Genomic DNA, 25,904 nt, shown 5'->3' with positions numbered 1-25,904 from the left:
ACAAACAACAATTTTTGAACAATAATTCTGTCATCATTTAACCACCTTCATGTCATTCCAAACCTGTGTGAATTTATTTTCTTCATTGGAACACAAAAGTGATTTAAATATACACAAAAGAGAAAAATATTTTAGATTATATGACTGTTTGGCATCAGAATAATTGGATATAATCTCTATATATCAATATATAGGGGGGCAGTGGTGGCCTAATGGATAGAGAGTCAGACTTCTCAGAATCTCAGGTCTGGCAGGGATTGTAGGTGGGGGGAGTGAATTACCAGCGCTCTCTTCCACTCCATATAACATCATTCCACCCAAAATACCATGACTGACGTCAGACTCTTGAGCAAGGCACCAAACCTCCAACTGCTGCTGTCTACTGCTCCTGGTGTGTGTTCACGGTGTGTGTGTTCTGAGTTTAGGACACCATACTTGAGCACGTCACTTCACTTCATACACACACGCACGCACGCACGCACGCACACACACACACACACATATCATTGTATAGTTAGTACATTCTGCAGTGTAATTCTTTTGGTCTTCTGCAGAAGAAAGAAACCCACACAGGTGTGAAATGACCTGAGAGTGTGTACCGTCTCTTTCATTAATGAAAATGAATAAAAGGTCCTAGTCTAACTAATTCAGACACACTTATAGTATTGTATTGCATACAGTATGTGAACTTCATAAAAACCCCAGGTGACAAAAGAAGTGATCTGACGGACCAGTGGAGGGCAAGAGTGAGCTGGGTTGGGGTAAGAATCACCTTACACTTCCTTCATCTCCTACTCCTAATCTTCTCTCTGTGTTGTCACTTAACTTACCTTCTTTCACAGGAATGGCCGGCTTCTTCTGCCGCAAGCCCAGAAGTATGAAGAAGAGCACCAGAGGGATGAATATCTCAAATGCAAGAACCCACTGCAGAGATAAACATACAGAGAAAACAGGTTATGAAATCCACACTAGCCACTGTGGTTGCTGGTTATATACATATAGCCTAGCTGATACACTACAGAACCCCTTTGAACATCTGAAATATCACACTGTGCATCATTAAAGGGTAACTAAACCCCTGGTCAGAGCCTGACTCCACCCACTGACAATATTTGAAAAATGCTGAAAAGTGGGCAGATCACAGCGGAGATAGAGGGGACGAACCTAGGGCGGGGCTGAGCGAGTGCGGCGTGATCCTGAGACTCGCAGTGATGGATTGATTGACAGCTGCTGTCAGAGACGCTAAAATGGAGAGTGACTGTAATGACGCAAGTAGCTTTGCAACAGAGCGATCATTTGAAGTAGAGGAGTTTTCTCCCCCACTTTCACCTGAAGTGGAGGGTGTCGAGGTGTCTGTTCATATCAATTCGAGCAACTGGCTCAAACTGCGGTCTTAACTCCGGCACCGCGTCGCTTTTCAGCGCGAGCTGTGTGGAGAAGCCCATCTCCACCTCCATTGCATTGGAGAAGCAATCCAGTGTAAAATGCAGTTTGCACACTCCAGCTCTAGGCAGTAACTCACGGTCTTCCAGGCCAAGTGCATGCAACCACTGGCGCCTAATTTTAAAGTCTGCTGGAAAACTATGCAGTCCAGCAGTGCTGTCACAACCAGCAACACACCTCCATACCATCCTGACCACTGTACTAAATACAGATAAATCTACGCTAACTTGAAGATCTAAATAACTATATAATTGATATGCTAAATAGATGCTATAATAGTCTATCCTGATCGTTTCAATACTCGCAATTCCAACTCCTGACTCACTAGTGATTTTGACGGAACAAGATGGTTTTATACGGCCAAGGGCGTGGTAGCTCGTACCAAGGGGCGTGGTGAGCTGGAAACTGCTTACGTCACCTGCCACCGCTTACGTCACTTGCCACCGCAACATCCAATAGGAAAAATCAACTGCAGTAGCCACTGTTCAACCTGAAGAGGGCAGCACTCAGACGTTTTTACACCATATATTATAGAATTAAAACACTTTATACTCAAATGCCAAAAAAGTTACCTGAAACTATGAACAGCAGTAATAAAGCCCCATTCTTATAGATCATTAACAAAAAAAAGTTGGTTTAGGGTTTAGTTACTCTTTAAAGATGGCCCAGTGTTAGAGAGTTTTGGATCTATAGGTCTTATTTCAAATAAATGCTGTTCGTTTCAACTTTCTATCACAAAAAAATATTAAGCAGCACAATTGTTTTAAACAGTGACAATAATAATAATAATAATAGAAATGTTTGTTGTGCAAAAATCTGCATATTAAAAAGATATCTGAAGGATCGTGTGACACTGAGGACTGAAGTAATTTATTTTTGATACAGCATTGTTGATTTGTAAAACATAAGAGATGTAAAAATTGGTAGTAAATAAAAATACATCACATTCTTTCATAATGGGGCCAGTGAAAATGTTGGCTGACTCAAGTTGATAAGCAGGCAAAAAAAAAATCCCATTGTTGAGGCCTGCCAACCGACTAAGTCCAGTGTCAGAAATTGATCTGGTAAACACAGACTGGCCAATTGAAGAGTTTGCTTAACATGCAATATTTGCGATTGGGTTGGCCAACACGCCTACTAGTGCTTCCAAACAGCCCGTTCCAACAATTATTAAAAGAGTTGGAAGAGAAATGAAAGATATTGCATACACATAGACACACATACACACACACTCTCTCCAGCAGGTGGTTGGAAAGAGATGTCAGATGTTTTATGTGTGCTAAGTACTGCAGAAAAGCTGCATCTTTCAACATTTACCTCTGAATTTTTTCCACTACTTCCTTATGTGCACTCTCTCTCTCTCTCTCTCTCTCTCTCTGCAGGAGGCTCTTTTTGGACAAATCTGCTGGAGCTGAAGTTACTTAGAAATAAGCTGTCGGTTGAAGTGTAGACTATGATTAGGAACTCACAGGGTTATAGCCAAGGCTGCCATTTATAGCTGAACTGAGATCAGCCTATTATTCTTCCTCCCTCTACGAATGCATGTGGCTGCCATCTGTGCTTGACTGAGAGAGCCTGATCTCAGATTAGTATCTAGTGGCATCTTGTCCTGACCACAATGTGTCTTTCACTGCAGCACAGCATCATGCTGACCCCACATCCCGTCTCTGTTGACAAGCGACAAGAGAAGGTGCAGAGGTTTTTCTCTCGCTGTTAGACATTCTCCCCATCTCTGCCATTTGTGAAGGTCACAGTAAACAAGAAGCTCCTTTTACATGCATCCCTCACAATACACAAAGCCGCATCTGACACGACACACAAAGCTTTGCTTACGAGATCCTCTGCGCTGAGCACGGGGGGTGTAAACACCAGCCAAAGAGTGCGTGTTTCTTTTTAGAAAGTCCTGTGGCTTATTTAAGTTATAAACTGACAAAGAAAAACATTGCTTCACTCACAGTCCATTTTAAACTGTCATTTGTATGTTGGAGGCTGTTCATTTATTAATTGTGGAGCTATTGTGTCAGCCTATGAGCACTGCTCTTATACTCTAGTGAAGTCAAGTCTATTTGTATAGCACTTTCTTTTTTATTTTTACAGTGCAAATTGTTTCAAAGCAGCTCTACAGATTGGATTACTTTATTGTGATATATATCTTTACCGTGACCCATCGCATGGTACAAGATTTTGGTCATACATCACCCACTGTTTTGCTAGAAAGTTATTACATAATTTAAATGTGGAAGACAGACGGGGCATGCAAACAATCAATCGTTGAGTTACAACAATATTTTGGCACAGGTTGCTACTGTAATCATTGGATAGCGTCATGTCGTAGGGTGAGTAGATAATCTGGCTGGGTGAAGATGGATCTAGAAGGCCTTGATATACCAAAATCTTGTGACCTTTATGACTGTGATGGATTATAATGGTGGAGAAACCAAGAAAGTCTTTTGTTTTGGTAATAATCTTATTTGTCTAATATAAATATGCAACAATGGGAATGGAATACACTACACAGATTTTTGAACCGATTTAGTCTGGAGGAGTTGATGCACCAAATATCAGAGCCAACAGAGCTACTGTATAAGACCAATATCACTCAAGTGAAATATAAATATGCTAAAATGTATTTGCAATACATATATTTTATGCTAAGTATACTATGAATACATTTATGGACTTAATAAAAATACCCTGCAATTGCACTTATTTTAGTTTATACTAAACTAATATACTTCTAAACTAAATTCTGCTAAATTGGAACAACTTATTTTGTACTTAATGCACTGAAATCCATCTAAAGATATACTGAAGTATATTTGATTCTGCTAAAGTGGAACTACTGCAAGTACACTTCAGATACACTTTAAATAATATTTTAGGCTTAATATTAAGAAATGTCCATTGTGCACAAGTAGTACTCCAAATACAGTAAAGTTGAATTATAATTTGTATATAAATAAGTCTCAAGCTACATGTCCGTAAATATGTTAATAGATTTGAACTATACTTAGTATGAAATAAAAGCATTTAAAATATATCACTTTTTTTACTAGGGCACTGTCACAGGTTGGTAATATTTTTAGCAACATTCACCAAGGCTGCATTAATTTAATTAAAAATACATGAACGGTAATATAATATTAATTCAAAATAACTGTTTTCTATGTTAACACATTTGTCAATGTATTTTCCTCGTGACAAAGCTGAATTTTCAGCAGCCATTACTCCATTCTTCAGTGTCATACAAAAACAGTGAAAACAGTTGTGCTACTTTATTTTTGTGGAAATTTTTTTTCATGATTCTTTGATAAATAGACAATTCAAATGAACAGCATTTATTCTATCTTATAATATAATTACATCTTTGTGCTACTGTCCACCAAGCACAGCATCCATCACCAACCAACAGGCCAATAATGAGAGCTAAAACAATGCAATCCTCCAAAAACAATGCATTCTGAGAGATATGAGGTTTTCTTTTTAAGAAAATCGGAGATAAATGGAATTGCTTTTACTGTGTGAGAACTAGAGAACAGCTCATATAAACCTCCATAAACACCTCTGAAAAATCAGTCTTCTCTTTCCTCTACCCAGCTCATATGAACGGAGCCTGCATAATCAGATAAAACTCACATGCACAAAACATCATTTAGCATTCATAATTACATTCTAGCCAACAAATGCAAACAGGCCCCACAGTCGCCTGGCATCAAGACACCGAGTGCTGTTTGTGTGAGCTGTGTTTCAAAACATGTATGTTTTATAAATATTATAGTGTGCGTGATCAGAAAGGCTGTGTGTCTCAGTGATTTCTCCACTGCTATGAGCACAAAATGCAGCAATAGCACCAATGTCCAATACAATTTTTGGACATTTATTATTTATTATTGTAACAAATCCCTTTAGCAACACTTTTTATGGTTCATTCAATCAGAACTTAGATTGTATCCCTGTTTTTATATCGTTACCTGTTTGCAAGTGCAAGACTTGAATGTTAGGGCTATGTAAAGCTGCTTGGCAAGACAAATGCAACTGTTAAAATACAAACAAATACTAATAAATCTAAACTGAACTAAAATGAGTAAGGTGTATTAATCGCAAGTGTATTGGATGTGCTTAATCTAAAAGCTGTAATGCAGTTACTCTTTACTCGACTCTAGCCTCGCACTCCAGGCAGCTGGGGCTTGAAGAATGGATTTGTGGTCATTCCCACTGGATTGATTACCCATCTTCCCCTCTGTTAATACCCAGTAGCTCCAGGCTATAGACATATTTCTTCAGAGACTCACTGGGACATTGCTGCATTTCCATCCCATCAGGTTATACAAAAACAATTCCACCCAGGCAACAAAAAAGCAAAAGGGACCTCGAAAGAACATACAATGCTTCATATGAACAACTCAACTAGATGATAAACGGATATAATATTTCAGGCGCTGAGAGCAGATCATTAAAGTTTATCTAAAAAAATGAAACCCATTTCACCAACAAAGAAAGCTGAATACATATTGGTGGATTTGTTTAAACCTCAATTCAACAGCACAATCAAAAGTGATTAACAAGTGCATTAAGAACTAAAAGCTCTAAAGTTGAAATGGTTCTAACTTCTTGCTCCCGTAACTTTTATTTTTAATTACTAACAATGAACTTTGTGCAATTCATAGTGCAGCTACTTTGCAAAACTATCTCTGAAATTCGACACAGCCGACCTTTGCACCAAAGAATTTAAATGATTTTCCCATTTGTTTGTGATTACTGGATAAGAAGAAAAAAAAATCACTTTATACATTTTATGTGTGGGATTGAGCTTATGCTTAATATAAAAAAGATTATACTTATATACAGATTATACTTATTATTAGGGCTGTAGCTATCGAATATTTTAGTAATCGAGTATTCTACCAAAAATTCCATCGATTAATTGAGTAATCGGATAAAATGTGTTTTTGCTTAATTAAAGTGCAATATTAATTATGCAAGAGAAAATAAGACTCCTGGGTCTCTTAAGAAACAACTAAGTTTCCTTTTTTAGAAAAAAAAATTTTTTTTTTAAAGCTGCAGTCCGTAACTTTTGACACTCTAGCGGTTAATAAACAGAACTGCTTGTGTCTTGCAGAAGAACACTGTAGCCGGAGCTACTTCTCTCTGTTTATGTCTATGAAGAATCACAAAGGTACCGGGTTACTCTGCCGCGGTACCCCCGAAGCAATCTAAAATAGTCCAAATATAAACACTTATTAAAGATGTACCCTAGTGATTCAGGAGAGGCTAAAAACACGGTTTGGAAAATGGATTCATGGTGTACTCGCTTATTATATACAATTTGTAAATCTTGAACACAAAAAAAGTTACGGAACACAGCTCTGATTGGTTGTTTCTTACCGGGAGCGGATGAATTTCTGCAAATGGCAATAGGACCACTGGGAGGAGCCAGAGGAGCTTGATTTTTTCACAGATTATCTGTCTCATATTCTACTGTCAGGACATAATGACAGGTTTCACAAATACATTTTTACAAAAGTTACCTACTTCAGCCTTAAATGCATAGAATGCAATGCATACATCAAAAATAAACATTTAATTTTTACCCATTGTTTCTCTGTCTGTACTTGTACTGTGAACAATGACAAGAAAGTTGACAGATGAATTAAGTGCCATTCAGTTGGGGTTTTAAATAAAGCATTTTCTGAGATGCACATTAAACACATAAAACATTAAATTTAATTTATATTTTAACTATTGAAAATTAAGCAAACTTAACTTTTTGGTAAACGAAGGGGATTTACTATTAAAAATAAAACATGGAAGAAATGTTGTGTGATTAAACCTTAAAAAAATAATGTTTGATTTATGTCTTTTTTTTTTAGTAGTAGGCTATGTACATTCTGCTGAACAATAGTAATACATCTCTGGCAAATACTTGACTTTAATCTAAACCGGACTTTTATTTTGACGGGTTGACGTACCTTTACAGTTCTGTGTATGTGATGTGATGCTAGTTTTACTCAAATCAAACGGTCAAATGCGCATGAAGTGACTGTCAGAGCAGTTCTGGAGATGTTGTTCATGTGTTCACGTCCTTATTTAGTGTGACAGCAGACGCTAAAATCACCGCGAGCATCACGCGCGCTTCAGTGTGTGTAAATAAATGAAGCGCTTCTGCGCCATTCATTAACAGAGACACGCAGTACATGCAGGATTCATATTTAAATAGACTGTTCCGGCTTAATATTTACAGACATTATTCCATATCGTGATTTGATGTAAGTGCAATGACCTATTTTTGATTCATTCATTCAAAATTTGAAAAATTCCTAGCCATTCCGCGTTAAACTGTAAATTCCGTTTTTATGACTGGATTCTGCGATTCCCTCCTTTCTGCATCGCGGAAATCATAGGGCCCTAGTTGTGGTATGCCAGCTCTATCTTGCAATGGACACATGCCACGACGTTCTCTTTACGTTTGCCCGCGCCCTCAAATCAAAACACTGCTGACTCCTTGCAGTATGCGATTTCAGACTCAGCGCTTGTGTATCCTTCCGCTTTTTTCACATTAAAAAAAATCATTGCGAAAGAACCTGACATTAGATTTAAAATAAATTAAAAGAGGCTTCGAGGCAGAGGAACTCGAGTTACTCGAGGAATCGTTTCAGCCCTACCTATTATACAAATGTCTCCAATAAATCTGTCCAAAAATGTCCTGAAGTTTGAAGGCTGTTACCCCTTAATAGACTGATGTTATCATCATACCTAGCGCTCAAAACAACTAGTCAATTAAATAGTTTAAAGCAGAGTGAAAAACATTTAATAATAAGAATAATATATACAGTGGGGAAAATAAGTATTTAGTCAGCCACCAATTGTGCAAGTTCTCCCATTTAAAAAGATGAGAGAGGCCTTTAATTTTCATCATAGGTTTTATTCACTAGGGATGCATGACCCGATCTGTTATTGGCTGAGATTACAGATTTTTTTACTTATTTTGTAATGATACTGAATACATAGAGATACTGGGTATTAATTGCTTATTTCTACTATTTTTACATTCAGATTACCTTCACATAACATTTGCTTAAAGGGTTAGTTCACCCAAAAATGAAAATTAGGCTGCATTTTACTTACCCCCGAGGCATCCTTGGTGTATATGACTTTTTTCTTTCAGACAAAACCAGTCGGAGTTATATAAAAAATTGAATTAAAAAGAGAACAAAGCTGACCCACAAAGCTGACCTCATACGTCATCCACCTGGAACTGCTTCTGTTTACAACAGTGAGCGCAAGCTAGATTCAAGTGATTATTATTGTTTTGAATATTGATATATGCAAAAATGCTTTCTAGCATGACTGGTTTTAGTTTTTGGTGATTTATTTTTTATTCATTTGTAAAAAACAAAACAAAAAAAAAGTTAACTATATTAACTCTCAGCGATATATTAAAATGTTTAAATATCCGACTTTACCTGAATACAGTACATACAGTATTTGCATGTAAAGTAATATAGGAAATCTCACCCCCCCCCCACCTTTTTATCTAATTGCAAAATGCAACTATCACCTAATTCTTTATATAAAGCTGGATATATAAATATGTTTATCCACATGCATTCAGTATACTTGCATTGCTTTGAAACAACAGGTATTGCCAAAAGTGCTATATAAATACATTTGACTTAATTTATCTAGACAAAAACAGTTCAGAATTGTAATAACGCCATTTATTGGTATGGCCTAGATTTGTAGTATTGGTGTGTCTCAAATATTAATGATATCCATGAACTCAGCAGACACTGGAGTGATGTACTGAGCGGTTTTTCTCAAGGTTGATCCTCTTGACCCTGTGATCCTGATCACCTCTCACACAGCAATACTTAAGGCATCACTCTCAAAAGACTCTGTTCTCCATCTACTATGACATTAGGCTCTATTCAGAGATCCTGTTTCTGTTACTTACAAAGGCAGAACTGTGCTTCTCCTGTCCTTACTGAGCTGTAAGGGTTTCTGAGGAAAACGTTTTACAGACCTGCTTAGAATTGATTAATCTAACAAAACTTTAAATCTTACAGAAAAGTGGAAATAAAATGTATGTTAGATTTACACACTGTATATGTGAAAATGCACGGGCTCTGTGTCTAGAGGCCAGTTACACAGATGGCAGCATTACAGAAAACTGCTCACCTAATTTAAAGGTTAATTAACCTCTGTAGAGCTGAAACAACGAAAACAACGATTGATTAAAATAGTATTCAACTAATTTAGTCATCGATTCGTTGCTAAATAACATTTATTTGCCGTAAGCGGCTCATTTCGTGCATATTTCAAATCTGCGGTGACCAAAGTGTGGCAGTAATGAGCCACCGGAGGTTTTACTCAGCCAGTACAGCAGGAGAAGTAGCGAATAGCCAATAGCTGGCCTCGTTTTATGTCACGTGCTTCCCGAACAGCGTCTCTGCAGCATTCAGCAGGATGTGGGAGTACTTTACTTTGAGCCTTCAAAAAAGAAGAGTAACCTGTAAACTCTGCACTACTGAACTGTTTAAGGGGACGTTCACATATCGCGTCTTTTGCGCGCTCAAGTTCGTTATTTCCAACACCGCACCGCATCGAGTTAAAACATTTCAACTTTTCAGAATGCAGCAAGCGCACCGCGGGTCATGTGACAAGAACTAACCAATCAGCTTCATGCTTTCCCGTAACAACGTTAAAAGCTCAGTCAAGATGAAAGGAACAGCTGATCATAGTTGTATATGGATTTCCATTTTGAAATAAATTTAGTAGCAGAGCTACTGCAAGCGATTTTTTGAGCTGCAAATCCATTTATCCTTTGCTGAAATTTCCACGTCTTCAAGGAGAGAGCACGTCATGGTTGCTTAGCAAAGGCAGTCGCCTCAGGGGCGCTTCTGCCCGAGCGCTTGGGAAAGGAGGAGAAAGCGGCGCGCCTAGCGTTTTCCACGCGTTTTTAGGCGCGATATGTGAACAGATTCTGCAGATTCTCCAGTACAATGTTGTTTGCAAATGTTTAGTCGTAAAAGCTGATAACATTGCTTTTTAACAGTTAACATTTAAAGCTTTACAAACATGTTCTGTGATCAGTTTGTCGTTTACCAGTTCAAAATTCAGTCGTGCAGCCTAATTATGACTGAATGAGAGAGATAAATGTTTAAAGATATTTGAAATGCACTTTTTTTCTAAGTATTCACTGCTCTTTTTCACACAGCAGGTTTTTTGTGTGTGTCCAATTTTTTTTTCTGGACAACCTTCTGATGGATTTTACTTTAAATTGTGAGTTCCATTCAGGTTTCATGCCATTGGCACTTTATTCGAAGGATTGTTTACAATTTCACAGCATAAGCTATAAAGCTGTTTCCCAGTAAATAATAAAATACAACGCACTGCAATCTTATTCTGTTTTATCCTTATTCTTCGTGAAAATATGTTCTGAAAGATTCCTTAATAAGCTTTGTTCGGGATGTTAAACTACTTTAGGAGCTCTAAGGACTGGCATGGTGAAAACATTATTTGATATCTCCTTGTGAAATTTGCTAGAGTATGGGTCAGTGTTTTGATTGCAGAAGAGTTCGACAAAGGATTACTAACACAATAAAACAACTCCAGGTATATTTTTAATGAGGATATGACAATGCAAAATGGTTAAAATCTCTTAAAAATCTATGCTGAAGGATAAAGACCATTTATTAATAATTTACTTGGGGAAAAAAATGGAAAAAACTAAAATATAAGCACATAAACCGATTAATCGGTTAATCGTAAAAATAATCGACAGATTAATCGATTATCAAAATAATCGTTAGTTGCAGCCCTAAACCTCTGTGTTCTTCCAGTTGCTAATTCATCTTAGTGTAATGACTGAAGAGAAAGCCATTACAGATTAACTATAAAAAGCTTCTGAAAACAGTCAGAAAAGAGGTGGAATGAGACAGGACATTTACATGCAAGTGTTTAAAATTGTATGTAGTCTTCCCTTTCTGTGGGATCACTGTGCATGTGAATTAAACAGAGTGGGAGTCAACATGATTTAAGAAGAAGGATACTGAGAGAGAGAGAGAGAGAGAGAGAGAGAGAAGAGGAAGGGTTAAGTACAGGTCAGTGGTGGGTGGCATCTTTTATATTTGTTGACTAGCTTTATAACAGCTTTCCGTCTCTCAGCTCAACCATAAAACAAGATAATACACCACAATACAAATAACAGTTTAATGAACATCTAAGACATTTAGTATAGAATTAATAAGAATATGAATATTGTAGGGCTTAATTTACTGTGCTTCTTGTCGCGAGGGATCTTCATGCACAGATTCTATTTAAGTAAACAAAAATCACTATACCCAGTAATATCTAGCATATTTTGTCATATTTAGTATATTTCTACAGGGATATTTAAGATGATACATACATATATATATATTTTTTCTTTTTCTTTTTTTTTTCTTTTCTTTTACAAATAAAGAGATAAGTTAATACTTTTCAGAAATAATACTAAGTTGGCTGGATCAATAACAACTTTTCTCTAGAGTTGTTTTATAGCTAAATCTAATTAGTTTTGCACCATCAACGCTGCTACTGACCTGAACTGAATCAACTCTGAAATGACTTGGGCTGAATTACAACACTATTGCATTCTGTTGAGCTGCTTATGCTTAGCTGAATTAATCTTTGTTGCATAATTACATGAACTTTGCACTATCAAACTGAATCAACAGTGGACTGATTTAAGATTACTATAGATACTATTATCTACTGTGCAGAGCTGCTTTTTGTTGAACTTTGTTTGCTTCATAACCAATTCACACTGTTATTGAACTACACTGAATGAACATTGAACTAAACAGGGATTATTAATGACACTAAAGTCTTTTTAAAGCTGCTTTACATCTGAAACAAAGAAATTTCAACATTAATATTACTATTCCTTGTTTATTACTGTGAAGCTGTTTTGAAACTATGTACTGTAATAAATTATAACACATAAAATAAAACTTGACAGCTTGAAGTCACACATTTTAAACCGTGTGAGGGAAAATGGACCAAGACAGCATGAAATAGTGAATTAAAAAGGGTGCCTTTTGGTGTCCTGTACATAAATGACTAATTTGTCATGATGACTTAACATAAAAATTACTATGAAGTGGGGTGCGGTGTTATATTAGGCTAAGATTTTATATTAATAACAAAAGCATTACTCTGCTCTTTAGATATATTTTCTAGATGTTTTAAGTTTTGTGTAAGAGGATACGTGTTATTTTGCTATGTCTGTCCCATGCTTTGCTCATTAAATTTGAAAGGCAGTAAAATATTTTCAGATCATACAATTTAAAAATTTTGTTTTCCTATTAATATTTTGTCAACTAAAAGATTAGTCCATTTGTGTGCATTGATAATTTGGTGATAAAAACTATTTTTATTTAATAAAAAAGAAGAGTTTGTCCATGTCCCTTGAATGGTTTTCCACCCTGTCATATTGGGCAATCCGCCCATTTAAGAAAAGGCCATCCCCTTTAGTAACATCAGGACAACAGATTTTTCCTCTCTTCAGTGGCAGGAATTTCAATGGCTGAGGTGAATAAGTTGGTGACTTTTCAATTGACATTTTCTTCGTATGAGTTTGCTTACTTGCTTTGCCAAAGCTTAACATGTCCACTCTGTTGGCAAAAAATATGCCAGAAGTGATTATTATTTTCAAAATATGTACGTTTTAATATAACAAATTCTCTTCAAAACCAGACTAAATATTTAGCTAATCACAGTTTGTTGTAAGCTAATATGCTAATTGAAGCACAAAATTACATAACATTCATGTGTAGTTAACCTTGCTAAACACTAAAATGAATAGGGGGGATATAAATATAATTTATTATTATTATTATTAATATTATTATATATATATATTTTTTTTTTTTTTTTTTGTAGTTGAATAAATAGCAAGGTGTGGGAGCAATAACATGCAAACAAAAAAAACTGCATCCAAATATCACAGTTTTCTCCAAATAAGAAATAAATACATACATGTGCAAATTGTATGAGTTTCTAGTCCAAAATGCAGGGGCTAGAGTCCTTACCAGGTCAAGAAAATATGATCATATTACCCGAATTTTACAGTCTCTGCACTGGCTACCTATTAAGTTCCGTATCAGTTACAAATTATCATTACTTACCTATAAGGCCCTAAATGGTTTAGCTCCTGCGTACCTAACTAGTCTTCTACCACGCTTCAACCCATCACACTCCCTAAGGTCACAAAACGCTGGACTTTTGGTCGTTCCTAGGATAGCAAAGTCCACTAAAGGAGGTAGAGCTTTTTCGCATTTGTCTCCTAAACTCTGGAATAGCCTTCCTGATAATGTTCGGGGTTCAGACACACTCTTTCGGTTTAAATCTAGATTAAAAACACATCTCTTTTGCCAAGCATTCGAATAATGTATCTCTTAAATTGTGGCTGCAGTTGTATCTGATCAAATGCATCATCACCTCAGATGATGCTAACCCTGAAACAACATACAGAACTAACAAATATTGGCACATGTGTGATTGCATCATATAATAATTGCGGTTATACTCCGGGGCCGTTGAATGCTTGAATCTGATTGGCTGACGAATGTTCTGAGGTGTGCAATTCTTTTCTGGGAAACACACGGCGAATGTAGTTCCAGGCAGCTCTCCTGACCGCATTACAGTTCCATATCACTTTGCATAGTTAACAGTAATAACGGTCACGCAGTTGGCACAAAAAGGTGTTGTCAGCGCTGCCCTGACGACTTTATCAGTCTTAAAGTCTACACATGACATTTCTCACTAGCGAGGTAATAACAGCGCTGTTAATTTCATGAAATTCCAGTGGGCGTTCAGGGTTTTGTACCAAGACAGGTGTAAGGTTGAGAAAGGGCATATTGTCTAGAAAAAAAAACGGACTACAGAACCTGACTGTGCCACGGAGAGAGCGATTAGGGGCGAAAGGACAGCATGTCAATCCAATCATGAATAATGCACGGCCTGAAGAGGATGAATAGCCATGTAACGCTTACCGGAGCTCAAGGCCCGAAGCCCGCAGATGACACAGCAGCTGTAATCTACTGCAGACCTGACTGAGAATCAACCTCCTAACCTAAATACACTCATCTGCTGAAACAACTCCACACTTTCTAGGCTTCCTTTGTTTACTGCAGTTCAATCAAATTTAACTCATAAAAAGAACTGGAGAGAAAGCAAACAATATGGAGAAAAACTAATAGAGGACTATGGTGTAAAAGTGGGAAAAAACATTTAAATAACAGAAGACAGAAAAGCATACTATTTAGATATATGAAATATTCAAATTAATAAAAGGAACAAGAAAGAGTGCCACTGCTCTCTAATTGAGAATAAACAAAAGCAGGTTTGTCAGTACTTATAACATAATTCAATTTTTCATTAGCATGAACATAATTGTCTGTTTTCAATATAGTCTATAATAGCTTATTTCAGAAACTAGACGTTTTTCCAAGAAGTAACTGTAGCAAAAATGAGCTGAGGCAATAATTTAACACTCTGGGAAATCCAGCTCATTTTAGCAAACTGAGCTTCATTGGGACTGTTCATTTCAATAAACCAGTTTAAAAAGCCAATTCACTGATTCATTCTAGTTGCTCCCAAATCCCCACACAGCATTCTTAAGGACACTCCCCTCTTAAAGAGATAGTTCACCCAGAAATTACAACTCTGCCACCATTTACTCCCTAATGTTCTTCCAAACCTCAATGGAAAAAGAGATATTTTGAGAAATTTCACACTGTTTTGTGTCAATATAAGACAAGGGTAACTGAAACTGTTTGGTTACAAGTATTCTTCAAAGTATCTGCAGAAGAATGTCGTACAGGTAAGGAAAGACCCAAGATGAAAGATTTTAATTTTTGGGTGAACTATCCCTTTAAATATCTTTAATGTAGTTACACTACTTCTAAAGGAACGTGGTGTGTTAAACTACTTTTTACGTCAGTACTTTTTTTTATAATAAGTAGCTTAGCAAGCTACGGTTTCAAAGTATCTTCCCCAACACTGTCACTCAAGCACTGTACACAAAGACAGAAAGAAGAGGGAATGTCAGTGGAATCTCATCCCCATCTCTCTGCCAAACATCCCTTTAGTTTCTTCATCCTTATTCTGTCACAGTTTTTCAATACAAGCAATTCTCGGTTCTCTTCTTTCTCCTTCTCCAATTCAAGGCCTCATTTCCGTGTAAAACAAAAGTCTGTCCTAGTCTCTCCCACACTGCATTCTTGAGATTGCAGACTGCTTCAGTCTCCCGTTGTCCCTAATCACAGTCTTTCATCCTTCACATCCTTCAACGCCACTGAGGGAGGGAGATAATCCCTCTATCAGGCAGAATTCAAGATTGCCTCATGTAGAATAGGAGTCTCTTGGAGGGCAGAAGAGTTTCAAAAACTCCTTTTCCTTCAGTAAATGGAGTAGTTAGCATGTTTATGCTAACGGCTCTATGCCTCACAGAGCATAGGCTGCACTGTAATAATGAGTGCAATCGTTCAGTCGGTCTTCACAATGAAAACAACAGCAATTCACCCAATCTTATTGCCATTTTGAAACAATTAAAGGTCACAGGCTAAAGTAAAGAAGATTCTCAACAAAACTTCTGATTTTGATTCTGTATTGCTCCATGTAGGATACATTTCTTACATAGAATGACCTATCTAATCACAAAAATTAACAATGTCCAGGACATCTCTGTAGTTTGCTGACAGCAGAAGACAGATCTAACTATCATTCATTGCCCATGGGAAGTCAACCGCATTGTTTCCCACGCTGTAAGCGCATGAAGGATACAGCAGTGAAGAAAGCAGCTGTCATAGGCACAAATTAGACCTCATGCCACAGAAAGGTAAGCCTAATTAGAGGAGTATCTCACTTAATGCAGCATCGTTTCTTTGAATGGTGGCATATGAGATACAACTGACCTGGAATACCAGAATAGAGCACAACAGTCAGGTTTTGGAAGTAAAAAAACCTGCTCAGAAACAGTTGACAATGAACCTCTCAATATGAACCTACAGTACCATGAGCTTTGAGAGTAAAGAAGAAGGATTTCAACTTCGTTCTTTTAAAGAAAAGCATGTTCTTATTGTCAAATTTCGAATGAAGAACTACACTATATCCATAATCATAAAGTTGCTGTTACAATAGAAACTTGCCAAAAGAGCCGCAAATTCAGTTTAGCCATCACAGGCATAAATTACATTTTAGAATATATTAAAATAGAATACAGACAGTTATTTTAAATTGTAATAAGCTTTCACAATATTACTATTTTTAACTATATTTTTAATGATGCAGCCTTGGTGTTCTTAGGCGTTTACCATTATGCTCTCCTGAGAAAATGTATCATCTTACAACCAGGATACTGAATGTCGATCCAAGAACACAGGATCAGTTACAAACCCTTGAAAGCAGACTGTCCTCCATATAACATTTCTCTATTTTCTGACTCCGTAATCTCCCTCCTTCAGTTTTTCTCTCGCTCTCCCTCCACTAATTCCATTCAGTGTTCAATTAGCATCTGGCTTAGTTAAAGGGAAACTGCAGTCTTCTTTTCCTCTGTTCTCCCTATTTCTTAGTGCAGGGCTGTGAAAGGAGAACATCTTGGCACATAAATATCCTCTACAGAGAAAAGCACAGAAAGAAAATTTATACTTAAGTAGCCAGAAGAATTGTAAATAAGCCAGGAATATCATGAATCATTGGCATCAGAGAAACATTTGATTGGTCAAGACTGTGAAGCACAATTCTGTCTTTCTAATGATGTAATTATCTTATTGTCTCAGAGGTCTTTGCATGACAAAACACAAAATTAAGGTGAAAAGGAACATTTATAATAGATTAATATTTCATGTTTAGCAAAGTGGTAAATATTTCATGAATTGCTTTATACATGAGGACAAAATTAGCTCAGGCTGAGAGCATTTGCACCTCATTTCAATAAGAACACACGCCATCATTCCTCCTGAGGAGGGCGAGGAGGAGACAGACAGAATGAGAGAGCAGGAAGAAGAAAGGAAGAAAACAGTTGAAAGAGCAGTTGAGCTGTGGGAAAAGAGAAACTGAGATCAAGTGTTCTTGAGAATGAGTGGAGAGGGCAGTCGCAGAGTTCACACTCCCCATGGTGGATACAATAGGGCACGTAAAAGGAATAATGATGCAGTTTTCTCTTTGATATAAGCAAAAACTCAATCACAATTAAGATAAGAATTCATTTGAAGATAGTTTTAAAGTTTAGATACTGATACTTAAACTGTTAAAGGAAAAAAAGTAGTCTGTTGTTGTTGTTTTTTTATTAAATACATTCCCACACTTACACAACAAAAGTAAACAGATCCACACTTAAAGAACGGAAAACAGGTGACTCACACAGCAGGACTAGGAGAAGAGCCATATATGGAAAGAACATGTAGGCTTACACACACACACACACACACACACACACACACACACACATACACACACGCTGCATGCACAGATAAACTCTTGATATCCATTATAAAAATCTCACATATACAAAAACAGATCAATAACAGGCTTCCATGACAGTGTTTGATGGACGGCTTTGATTCATTTCTCTCACTTTCCAGGAACTGGGGTGGGTGACAGTGAGAGAGTAGCATTTTGAAGCTTTTAAAAGATAAATGAAGCAAAGGAAAAAGGGTCGGGACTCTGCATTGTTGTTGAAACTGTGTTTTTTCATCAATTTTGGAGGGTGATGATTAACTGTCAAACAAGATAACTGTGATTTTTATATATCTAAAATATTTTATATTTTTGATAAAAATATCTCATTAACCTAGCAGACATGTTCAAAAACCTTTCAAAGGGAAACATATTTAAAAGGTTTTATTTTATAAGACATTTTTATATTTAGTATGTTTAGTATATAAAACAATTGCCCATTTTCAAAAGTCTGTAAAGTAATTGTACTTCCTTTAAAAAAAAGTCTCAATATTATCAAAATTATAGGTGGGGTAGATCATGTGACAGAAAAAAAATCTTCCTTTTTACTGTTTTATTATACCATTTTTACTTCGTTTTACTGTAACTAGTGCATCAGAGATTTAAATGTCTATAAAATTACATTTTTAAACTATGGTGCATAACTTCCTTAAACTTCCATTGACGGTTGAGCTACGGTCATACATATCACCTAAAATCAACCTGTTAGGTTGTGCTAATTCCCTTCATTATTAACACAAAGTTGACATGTCTGATTATGGAATCCTTCTATATGTTTAGAATTAAGAAAAGGCAATTACAAGCCAAAAAGTCTCTGCACTGAACCACTGAAGTCACAAGCCCGAGGGATTAGACTGAGACAAAACAAACTAGAACACGCAAAACTTATTTTAAATGAAAGATGTCATTGTCAGTATTTAGTGACAGTTAAGTCATCGTTCAGCTCTAAAGTTAGTGGAAATACAGGCTGGTTCTGCATTAAGTTTACAGACACTCAGTTCAGAGAATCAGAACTATTTTGGTGGAAAACTTAAATCTATCTCCAAAACTAACCAGGTTCTCTCCATCTCTCTCTCTCTGCCCCAATTTACGGCTCCCTGCCTGAGCTTGGTTTTACAAGGTGAACACTGCTGCAATAATAATCTTTTCAGAGGGACCGTCCCTGACTCCGGACACATATTGCCATTCATTTAAGCCAGTCACACAATGAGAGGCTTAAAGGTCAGGGTTTTATATCTGATCTTGTTGCCGAAATAAAGGATAACTCATTGCCTCTTGAGCTCTGTACTCCACAATCCCTCTTTCCTGTCCCACTTCATTTCATTTCTGTCTTGTCTTATGCCTTCTTCACCTTTGCCTAAAACACTCTTTCTAACACCTCTACTGTCTCACTGGATCCTCATTTAACACACTGCCCTACCTGTCCTCTTTACAGTCCTCTCTCGCTCCAGCAATCACGTCACTGACTGCTTGTCAGCACTGCACTGACAAAAGACGCTTCCGTCCAGCAACTTTCTCCTACCTAAATCTTGCTCCTCCAGAACCGCTGACCATTACAGTACTTTCCTCCTGTCACTCTATCCCTCATTCCTTTTCTACTCTATCTAATGTTTATTTCATCCAATCTTCCTTTAGTGCTGCTTTTCTCCCAGTAGTACGGAGAGATCTCAATAATTCAGAAGGCTGCCTGAGCTATGCTGGGCTAGCAGGACAACCATCACTGGACACGGGGAACTTTCAGTGCCCCACTTACTCCACAAGCAGACGGATAGTCAACAATACTGCTCCAAAGCACTGCTTTCTACCGACGAGATCACTATGATCTACAGTACACTGTCCATGAACATCCATACTATCCTTAATGCCACTTTTTCTTTATGCAACTGGTGAATGAGTCACAAATCTCCATAATCACACAAAATGTTCACAGCATTCATGTCACACAATCATCCTACTGTAGTAAATGTTACTGTGCACGTCTGTTTACTGTACTGGTATGCCGCACTCCCACACAAACCATTTAATCACATTAATCTTCTTGCAAATGTATGACTAACACATTTGCACATACACTGTAAAAAATGGAACACGCTATTTACTTAAAAAGAATTAAGGTAACAATATTACACAATATTTTTGAGCAGTTTTTTAGGCTTGATTTTTTTATGGAATCTACCTGAATAAATCATGTGAAATCTCCTAAATTTAGTAATCAATCTATGACACATTGAATTTAATATAATTAGTGAAATGTGCTCATTTATTAGTGATGTGTCGTTCGTGAACGAATCGTTCTTTTTGAACAAATCTTTTAGGTGAACAAATCGTTCTCGTTCACGTAATCCACTGACTCGTACTTCTCGTTCAGTGAAGTTCCTCCCTCCACAGCAGCGCGGCGCTATAAGCAGCGCATGCGCAGCTCAGTGAACCGGGTAACAACCATTTCATCCTGTCAAAGAATTACTCAACCTCGAGCCAATAGCCTTCGAGTATGAGATGTGACAGAGTATGTGATTTGTTGAATGTAGTGAACGAATACGCCCTTAATGAACGAGTTTCATATGAGTCTGAACTAGATCTGGAGATCTTATCGTTCGTGAACGAAATGACTGAACTGGTACCCATGTCATTCGTGAATGAGTTGAATGAGCTTATACATGTCGTTCTTGAATGAAATGACTGAACTGATACACATGTCGTTCGTGAATGAGTTGAATGAGCTGATACATGTCGTTCTTGAATGAAATGACTGAACTGATACACATGTCGTTCGTGAATGAGTTGAATGAGCTGATACATGTCGTTCGTGAATGAAATGAACTGGCACATAGCTTATCTCGTTTGTGAACGAAATGAATGAGAGTAAACCGGGTTAGTCTGCCATTTAGCATGTCAATCTCGCGAAAATGCACAGCGCAGTTAAGTACTGTACTGTGCACATACGCTTGTTTTGATATTTAGCAACTCCACGTTTAATCCCCGATTTATGAATGTGAATATATAATATACAAACTGTCTGACCAAACAATTAAAATGCTAATTAGGCAAGAAAACCTTGTGCTTTGTTCATCTGAAAAACTTAATTAGACTTTATATATTGAATGTGATTATTAACACATTTTAATAAAGCCAGATCAGTTTTTGTAACAAGTGAATACGTTCGTTGACTTAAGACATAACACATAATACACTCTTTTTTTTGCCATCTGCTGGCTTATTTTGTGTAATACGAAGAAATGGTCACTGAACGAATCAGTGAACGATTCTGAACGAATCATTTTGGTGAACGAACTGAAAATGAACGAATCTCTAAAAAGAATCATAATTTCCACCACTATCATTTATTTATTTAAAAGACTGTATACAGCCAAATAGTTCAAGTAGGAAAATACTTGAGAAATACTGGAAAGTACTGCACTAAGGCTTAATGCCTTAGGAGGAGTAGTATCCATAACCATAAGCTCTACTCTTCTGCACAATGGTAACGATTGCCCTGTGCAATGGAAACTTCAGTGTAACAGAAACATAACTGAACATTAAACATTAATAGATATGCAAAAAAAAAAAATGTACTCTACGTATCCAGCCAGATGCAAAAGCATGCTGGGAACTAACAATCACCTCTAAAATAAAACTGCAAAATAGAGACAATTCTCTTAAGATTGATAGGTAGCCTTCTTTCCTTATTTTTTTTATTTATTTATTTTTTTGTTTAATCAGTTCCTCAATTCAAGCTCCAAAACTGCTAAAGTTTCCTTTAAAAAAAAGAAAAGAAAAGAGGAAAACGCATCTCTTGGCTTTATTAGTAAAAGGTCCTCAATATTTTCTATACAACACTGAATCACAATTTCTTTTAATGAAATCTACACATTATTTTTAATTATCACATTCATTTTTTTAAATTAAAATTACAAGATCCATGATACATTTTTTAAAAGTGTATCAGTGCTCAGAAGTAATCAAAATCACCATGCTAAAGTTTTATGGAAGGTGGGAGGCTTTGGTTCTGCATAAATTTTGCTCCATATAGTAGTCTTCAATGGGTTAAGATCCAAACTGCAACTTCAATGCGGCTTCAAAGGGCTCTACATGATCCCAAACAAGGAATAAGGGTCTTATCAAGTGAAACGATTGGTCATTTTCTGAAAAAAAAAAAAAAAATTATATAAATTTTTTAACCACAAATGCTCATCTCCCACTAGCTCTGCAATGCGCATGTGCAACTTCACACATTACATAATCACACTGGAAAGGTCACGCATTGTTATCTCTTTGCCGGTGTACTTTGGTTTAAGAAGGAAGGGTGAAAAACTCCATCTCATTTTCTCCTTCAACTTCAAAATCGTCCAACATCGTTTTACTTTTTTTGTAAAGCATTTGACTTCCTTTGCACGTTCGCTTTGTAAAATACTGGGTAAGTACGTCTGCCTACGCGTGACCTTTCCAACATGATTACGTTAAACATGAGGTCGGGCTAGTGCAAGATGGTTAAAAATTATATACATTTTTATTTTTCCGAAAATGGCCATTTCGCTAGATAAGACCCTTATTCCTTGACTGGTATTGTGTAGAGCCCTTTGAAGAGGCACTGAAACAGCAATGAACCTACAATGAACCTTAATTTATTTTTCACTGAAGAAAGAAAGACATGAACATCTTGGATGACAATGGGGGTGAGTAAATTATCAGGACATTTTTATCATGTAAGTGAACTAACCTTTAAAATGATGTACAAACCAAAGTAAGAATGGAGTTTTGGGCAAGTTGGGTTAATTAATTGCAGAAATTAATAAAGAAAAAAGAAATAATTAAAAGTAGTAAAAAAAATATCCATACAAGGACCATGAATACTCTGCTGCCATATCGCCACATTACAACACATTCCACAACGTCATTTCTAATTACAATCTAATGGATCTCAAAAACATACTGCTTCTCAATTAACTTCCTTTTAAAGTAGTTAAATCATTTTGTGCTTGCATATATGATTAGTCTTTCACTGACGCAGGCTTAATCTCAAAAGGGGCTCGCTAGTGCAGCATAACTTTATTGCTGGATCAACTATCTTTAAACACTTAATACTTCTCATGGATCTTCCCATTTAATTTTCTTCACAAAAATGGAACCCTGTATAGTTAGCCAAACTCAGATTACATGTGTGACAAACTAAAGGACCACTGATGTCCTCTGTTATTTCTCACAGCACTGAAAGCAACTAATGTAAAAGGAACAGTGTTTTCTGTATTGCTACTCAGTAAATGGCATATTTACATTGTTTTAAAATGCTTAATGTCTGGCATAAAGGCTAAACAGTTAGCACAAATCTATGATGTCATCAAAAATTTGAGCCCACATTTAGACTGCATTTTAGTAGCTGTTCCTAATGGAAAGAAATTGCCTATACCATAATCCCCAAATTCATAAACTGAATTTTTAATGATGGTATGCGTATCTGCATTTCTACTAGTGAGATCACGGCATAAAACCAGCTCACAGAACACATACTGTGATTCCATTAACATACAGTCAGCATGCATAATTCAGACAGCTGCCATTACAATAACTTGCTCTCTTGATGACTGTCCTGTTATCAGACTGCTGTCTGTCTTGACTCTTTCTCTTACTTTATCCATCTCTCTCTTTCTCTCTCTTTCGATCTCTGTCTCCATAGATACGCAGACAGTTTCGCCCATCCCTGCTTCAACCAATTGTTCAGGGCTTGAAGCTCACAGGAAGTAGGTCAGCCTGTGTTGCACTTGGCATAAGGTAAAGGCAACCGGGGCATTAAAAGACCAATTTTGGGTTAATGTTCATCTAACCTTCAAACAGGTAATACAGTCCATAGCACAGACTATGAAATGTGGAATTTTTATTTTTTTTATGATGGGGCAGGAAGTGGAAATATCGCTTTGTTAAAAAAGAAAAACAAGCACCCAGTCTAGTGGGGAAGAGGGTTTAAGCAGGGTTCCAGATTGTCGCACATGTAGCGAAAATAAATAATAATACAAATTGTAACAGCAATTTAAAATCTTACTGGCATAACACAACACAGAACAAACCATGATTCATGAAAACATGGTCTTGATGATTCTTATTAAATGTCTTTATCTCAAAAATTAACACTCTGAATCGATCCAACAACTGACTAAATGAAACACAATGTCAAATATGAAATTAAATGTTTCCAAAAAACAAGTTTAAACTAAACCAAAGTCCCTTTAAGACAAGTCATGTCACTGAGTGGCCATCTTTGAAACGCCTCTTGGGAATGCAAGTGCAGCTCCTATCTCTTTGAAAATGGGGAAACATCAAATTCTACAAAACTGTACACTAAGCTTGCGCTTAAATTTGATATTTGAAATCACCAAAGAAATCTGATATCAACTGTGTCATAAATGTTTGCTCAAATAGCATTCTAAAAAGCTTATTATTCAGGCTAGATCAGTCAGTGTGCATTTGCAGTCCTGAGTGTACGCCTCAGAACGCTGTCTATCTATAGCAACCGGGACTTCTAACGGCAGCTGCAGTGACACACTGACTTTACTGATTAACGATTGGCTCTTTCATTCAGAAGGCGGGGCTTCCTCCGATTCAGCTGCCATATTGATCGTTGCATTTTTCCCCATTCAAAACTATACGAGTGAAACCTCTATAGCCTTTGACTAAACAATTAAGAAGACATGCTAGTCTAAATAACCAAATATATTATATAATTTGGAGAGCCATTTATGCTTATATATATTGTGACTGGGATATAGAGAAATGTCTCTGGGATTCAGACAGCTGAGACAAACAAGCTATCATTTAGCTGCTGTGAGGGATTTTATGACAGTTCTTTGAATATAACTGCATCCTCACCATAAAATCAACATATCATAACATAAGTCTGCATCTCCATCAACTGCCCATTAATTCAGAACTACATCATCGAATCAGCAAAAACATCTCTATCTCTGACAAACATGTGAACACACCTGCACTCCAACACCATCAAACCACACACACTCTTGACAAAGAGCTGACAGCATTCACCACTGACATAACAGCAGTGAGTAACCAATAAAGGCAGGCAGCCAGTGGAGAGCTCAACTCACTGGACCTCATTCATTTAGCATCCACTGGACAGAGTGGGCTGAACCTTTTGCTGACTAGCCACTTCCCAGGGTCCCATCAATCTACAAAGCCTTCAAACTCCCTATGAAATAGATCTATCAAACTGGTCCAGTGACGTAACTGTTACTATTCTTGATGGGGTGATCCTTACCTCCAGGGAGCCTGACGTATGCTGCAAACGTGAGCTATTGTAAAATGCTACTGCTTCTAAAAATAACATAATGGTGCAGCCAGGCTTATAAAGATAGGAACAATGCTTAGTAATTAAGTATCATCCCAAGGTCAAAACGCTGCTCAAAGTAGTGTGGCTTATTTCCTAATTGAGTGTTAGGACAGGGCTCTTGAGAGCCCACTTCTGTTCAATACCAGATATGGTTTCATAGTAGCAGAAAGCTGATATGATAAAGATTAGGATTAAAGGGGTGGTTGATTGCGATTTAATTTTTTTTAACGTTCGTGTGTTTTGTTGCTGTTTGAGCATAAGCAATATCTGCAAAGTTTCAGCGCTGAGAGTTCAATGCAAACTGAGATCTTTTAAAATTCTGGCAGTTTAATGCCTACAAAAACGGCTTGTTGGGACTAAAACAAGATCCTTCCAGACAAACCCCGCCCCCGGGAACATGCAACATAGGGGACGAGGCCATGCTGTGCTGCTTTAGAGAAGAGAAAGAAAAATAGGGGTGCATGTAAAATCTCTATTCATATTAGAATTGTGATTCTGTCTTCTAACAATTCTAATGGTTCCCAAAGGTTCAGATCAATGTTCTATAGCAGCAGTTCTCAATCCTGTTCCTCACATCGCCCTGCATCTCTCTCTCTCTCTCTCTCTCTCTCTCTCTCTCTCT

The 25,904-nt window shown here is 36.9% G+C and overlaps 1 protein-coding gene across 2 annotated transcripts in view; it reads right to left on the bottom strand.

The window, feature by feature from the left end:
• The window catches only part of abca2 (ATP-binding cassette, sub-family A (ABC1), member 2), a 61,921-nt gene that overhangs the window by 32,700 nt on the left and 3,317 nt on the right, over positions 1-25,904 (bottom strand). The window contains exons 2-3 of one of the 2 annotated variants that reach the window (XM_059550945.1): positions 831-924; positions 654-656 (exon numbers count right to left, since the gene is read on the bottom strand). In XM_059550945.1, the coding sequence (XP_059406928.1) occupies positions 654-656; positions 831-924 (97 nt within the window). The remainder of the gene's footprint in view (positions 1-653; positions 657-830; positions 925-25,904) is intronic. The other variant, XM_059550947.1, reaches the window with a different exon arrangement.

This window comes from Carassius carassius, chromosome 5, assembly GCF_963082965.1.
Source record: "Carassius carassius chromosome 5, fCarCar2.1, whole genome shotgun sequence".
Lineage (NCBI taxonomy): Eukaryota > Metazoa > Chordata > Actinopteri > Cypriniformes > Cyprinidae > Carassius > Carassius carassius.
The sequence above is the reverse complement of the archived record's forward strand: the minus strand, read 5'-3'. Positions and strand labels throughout refer to the sequence as shown.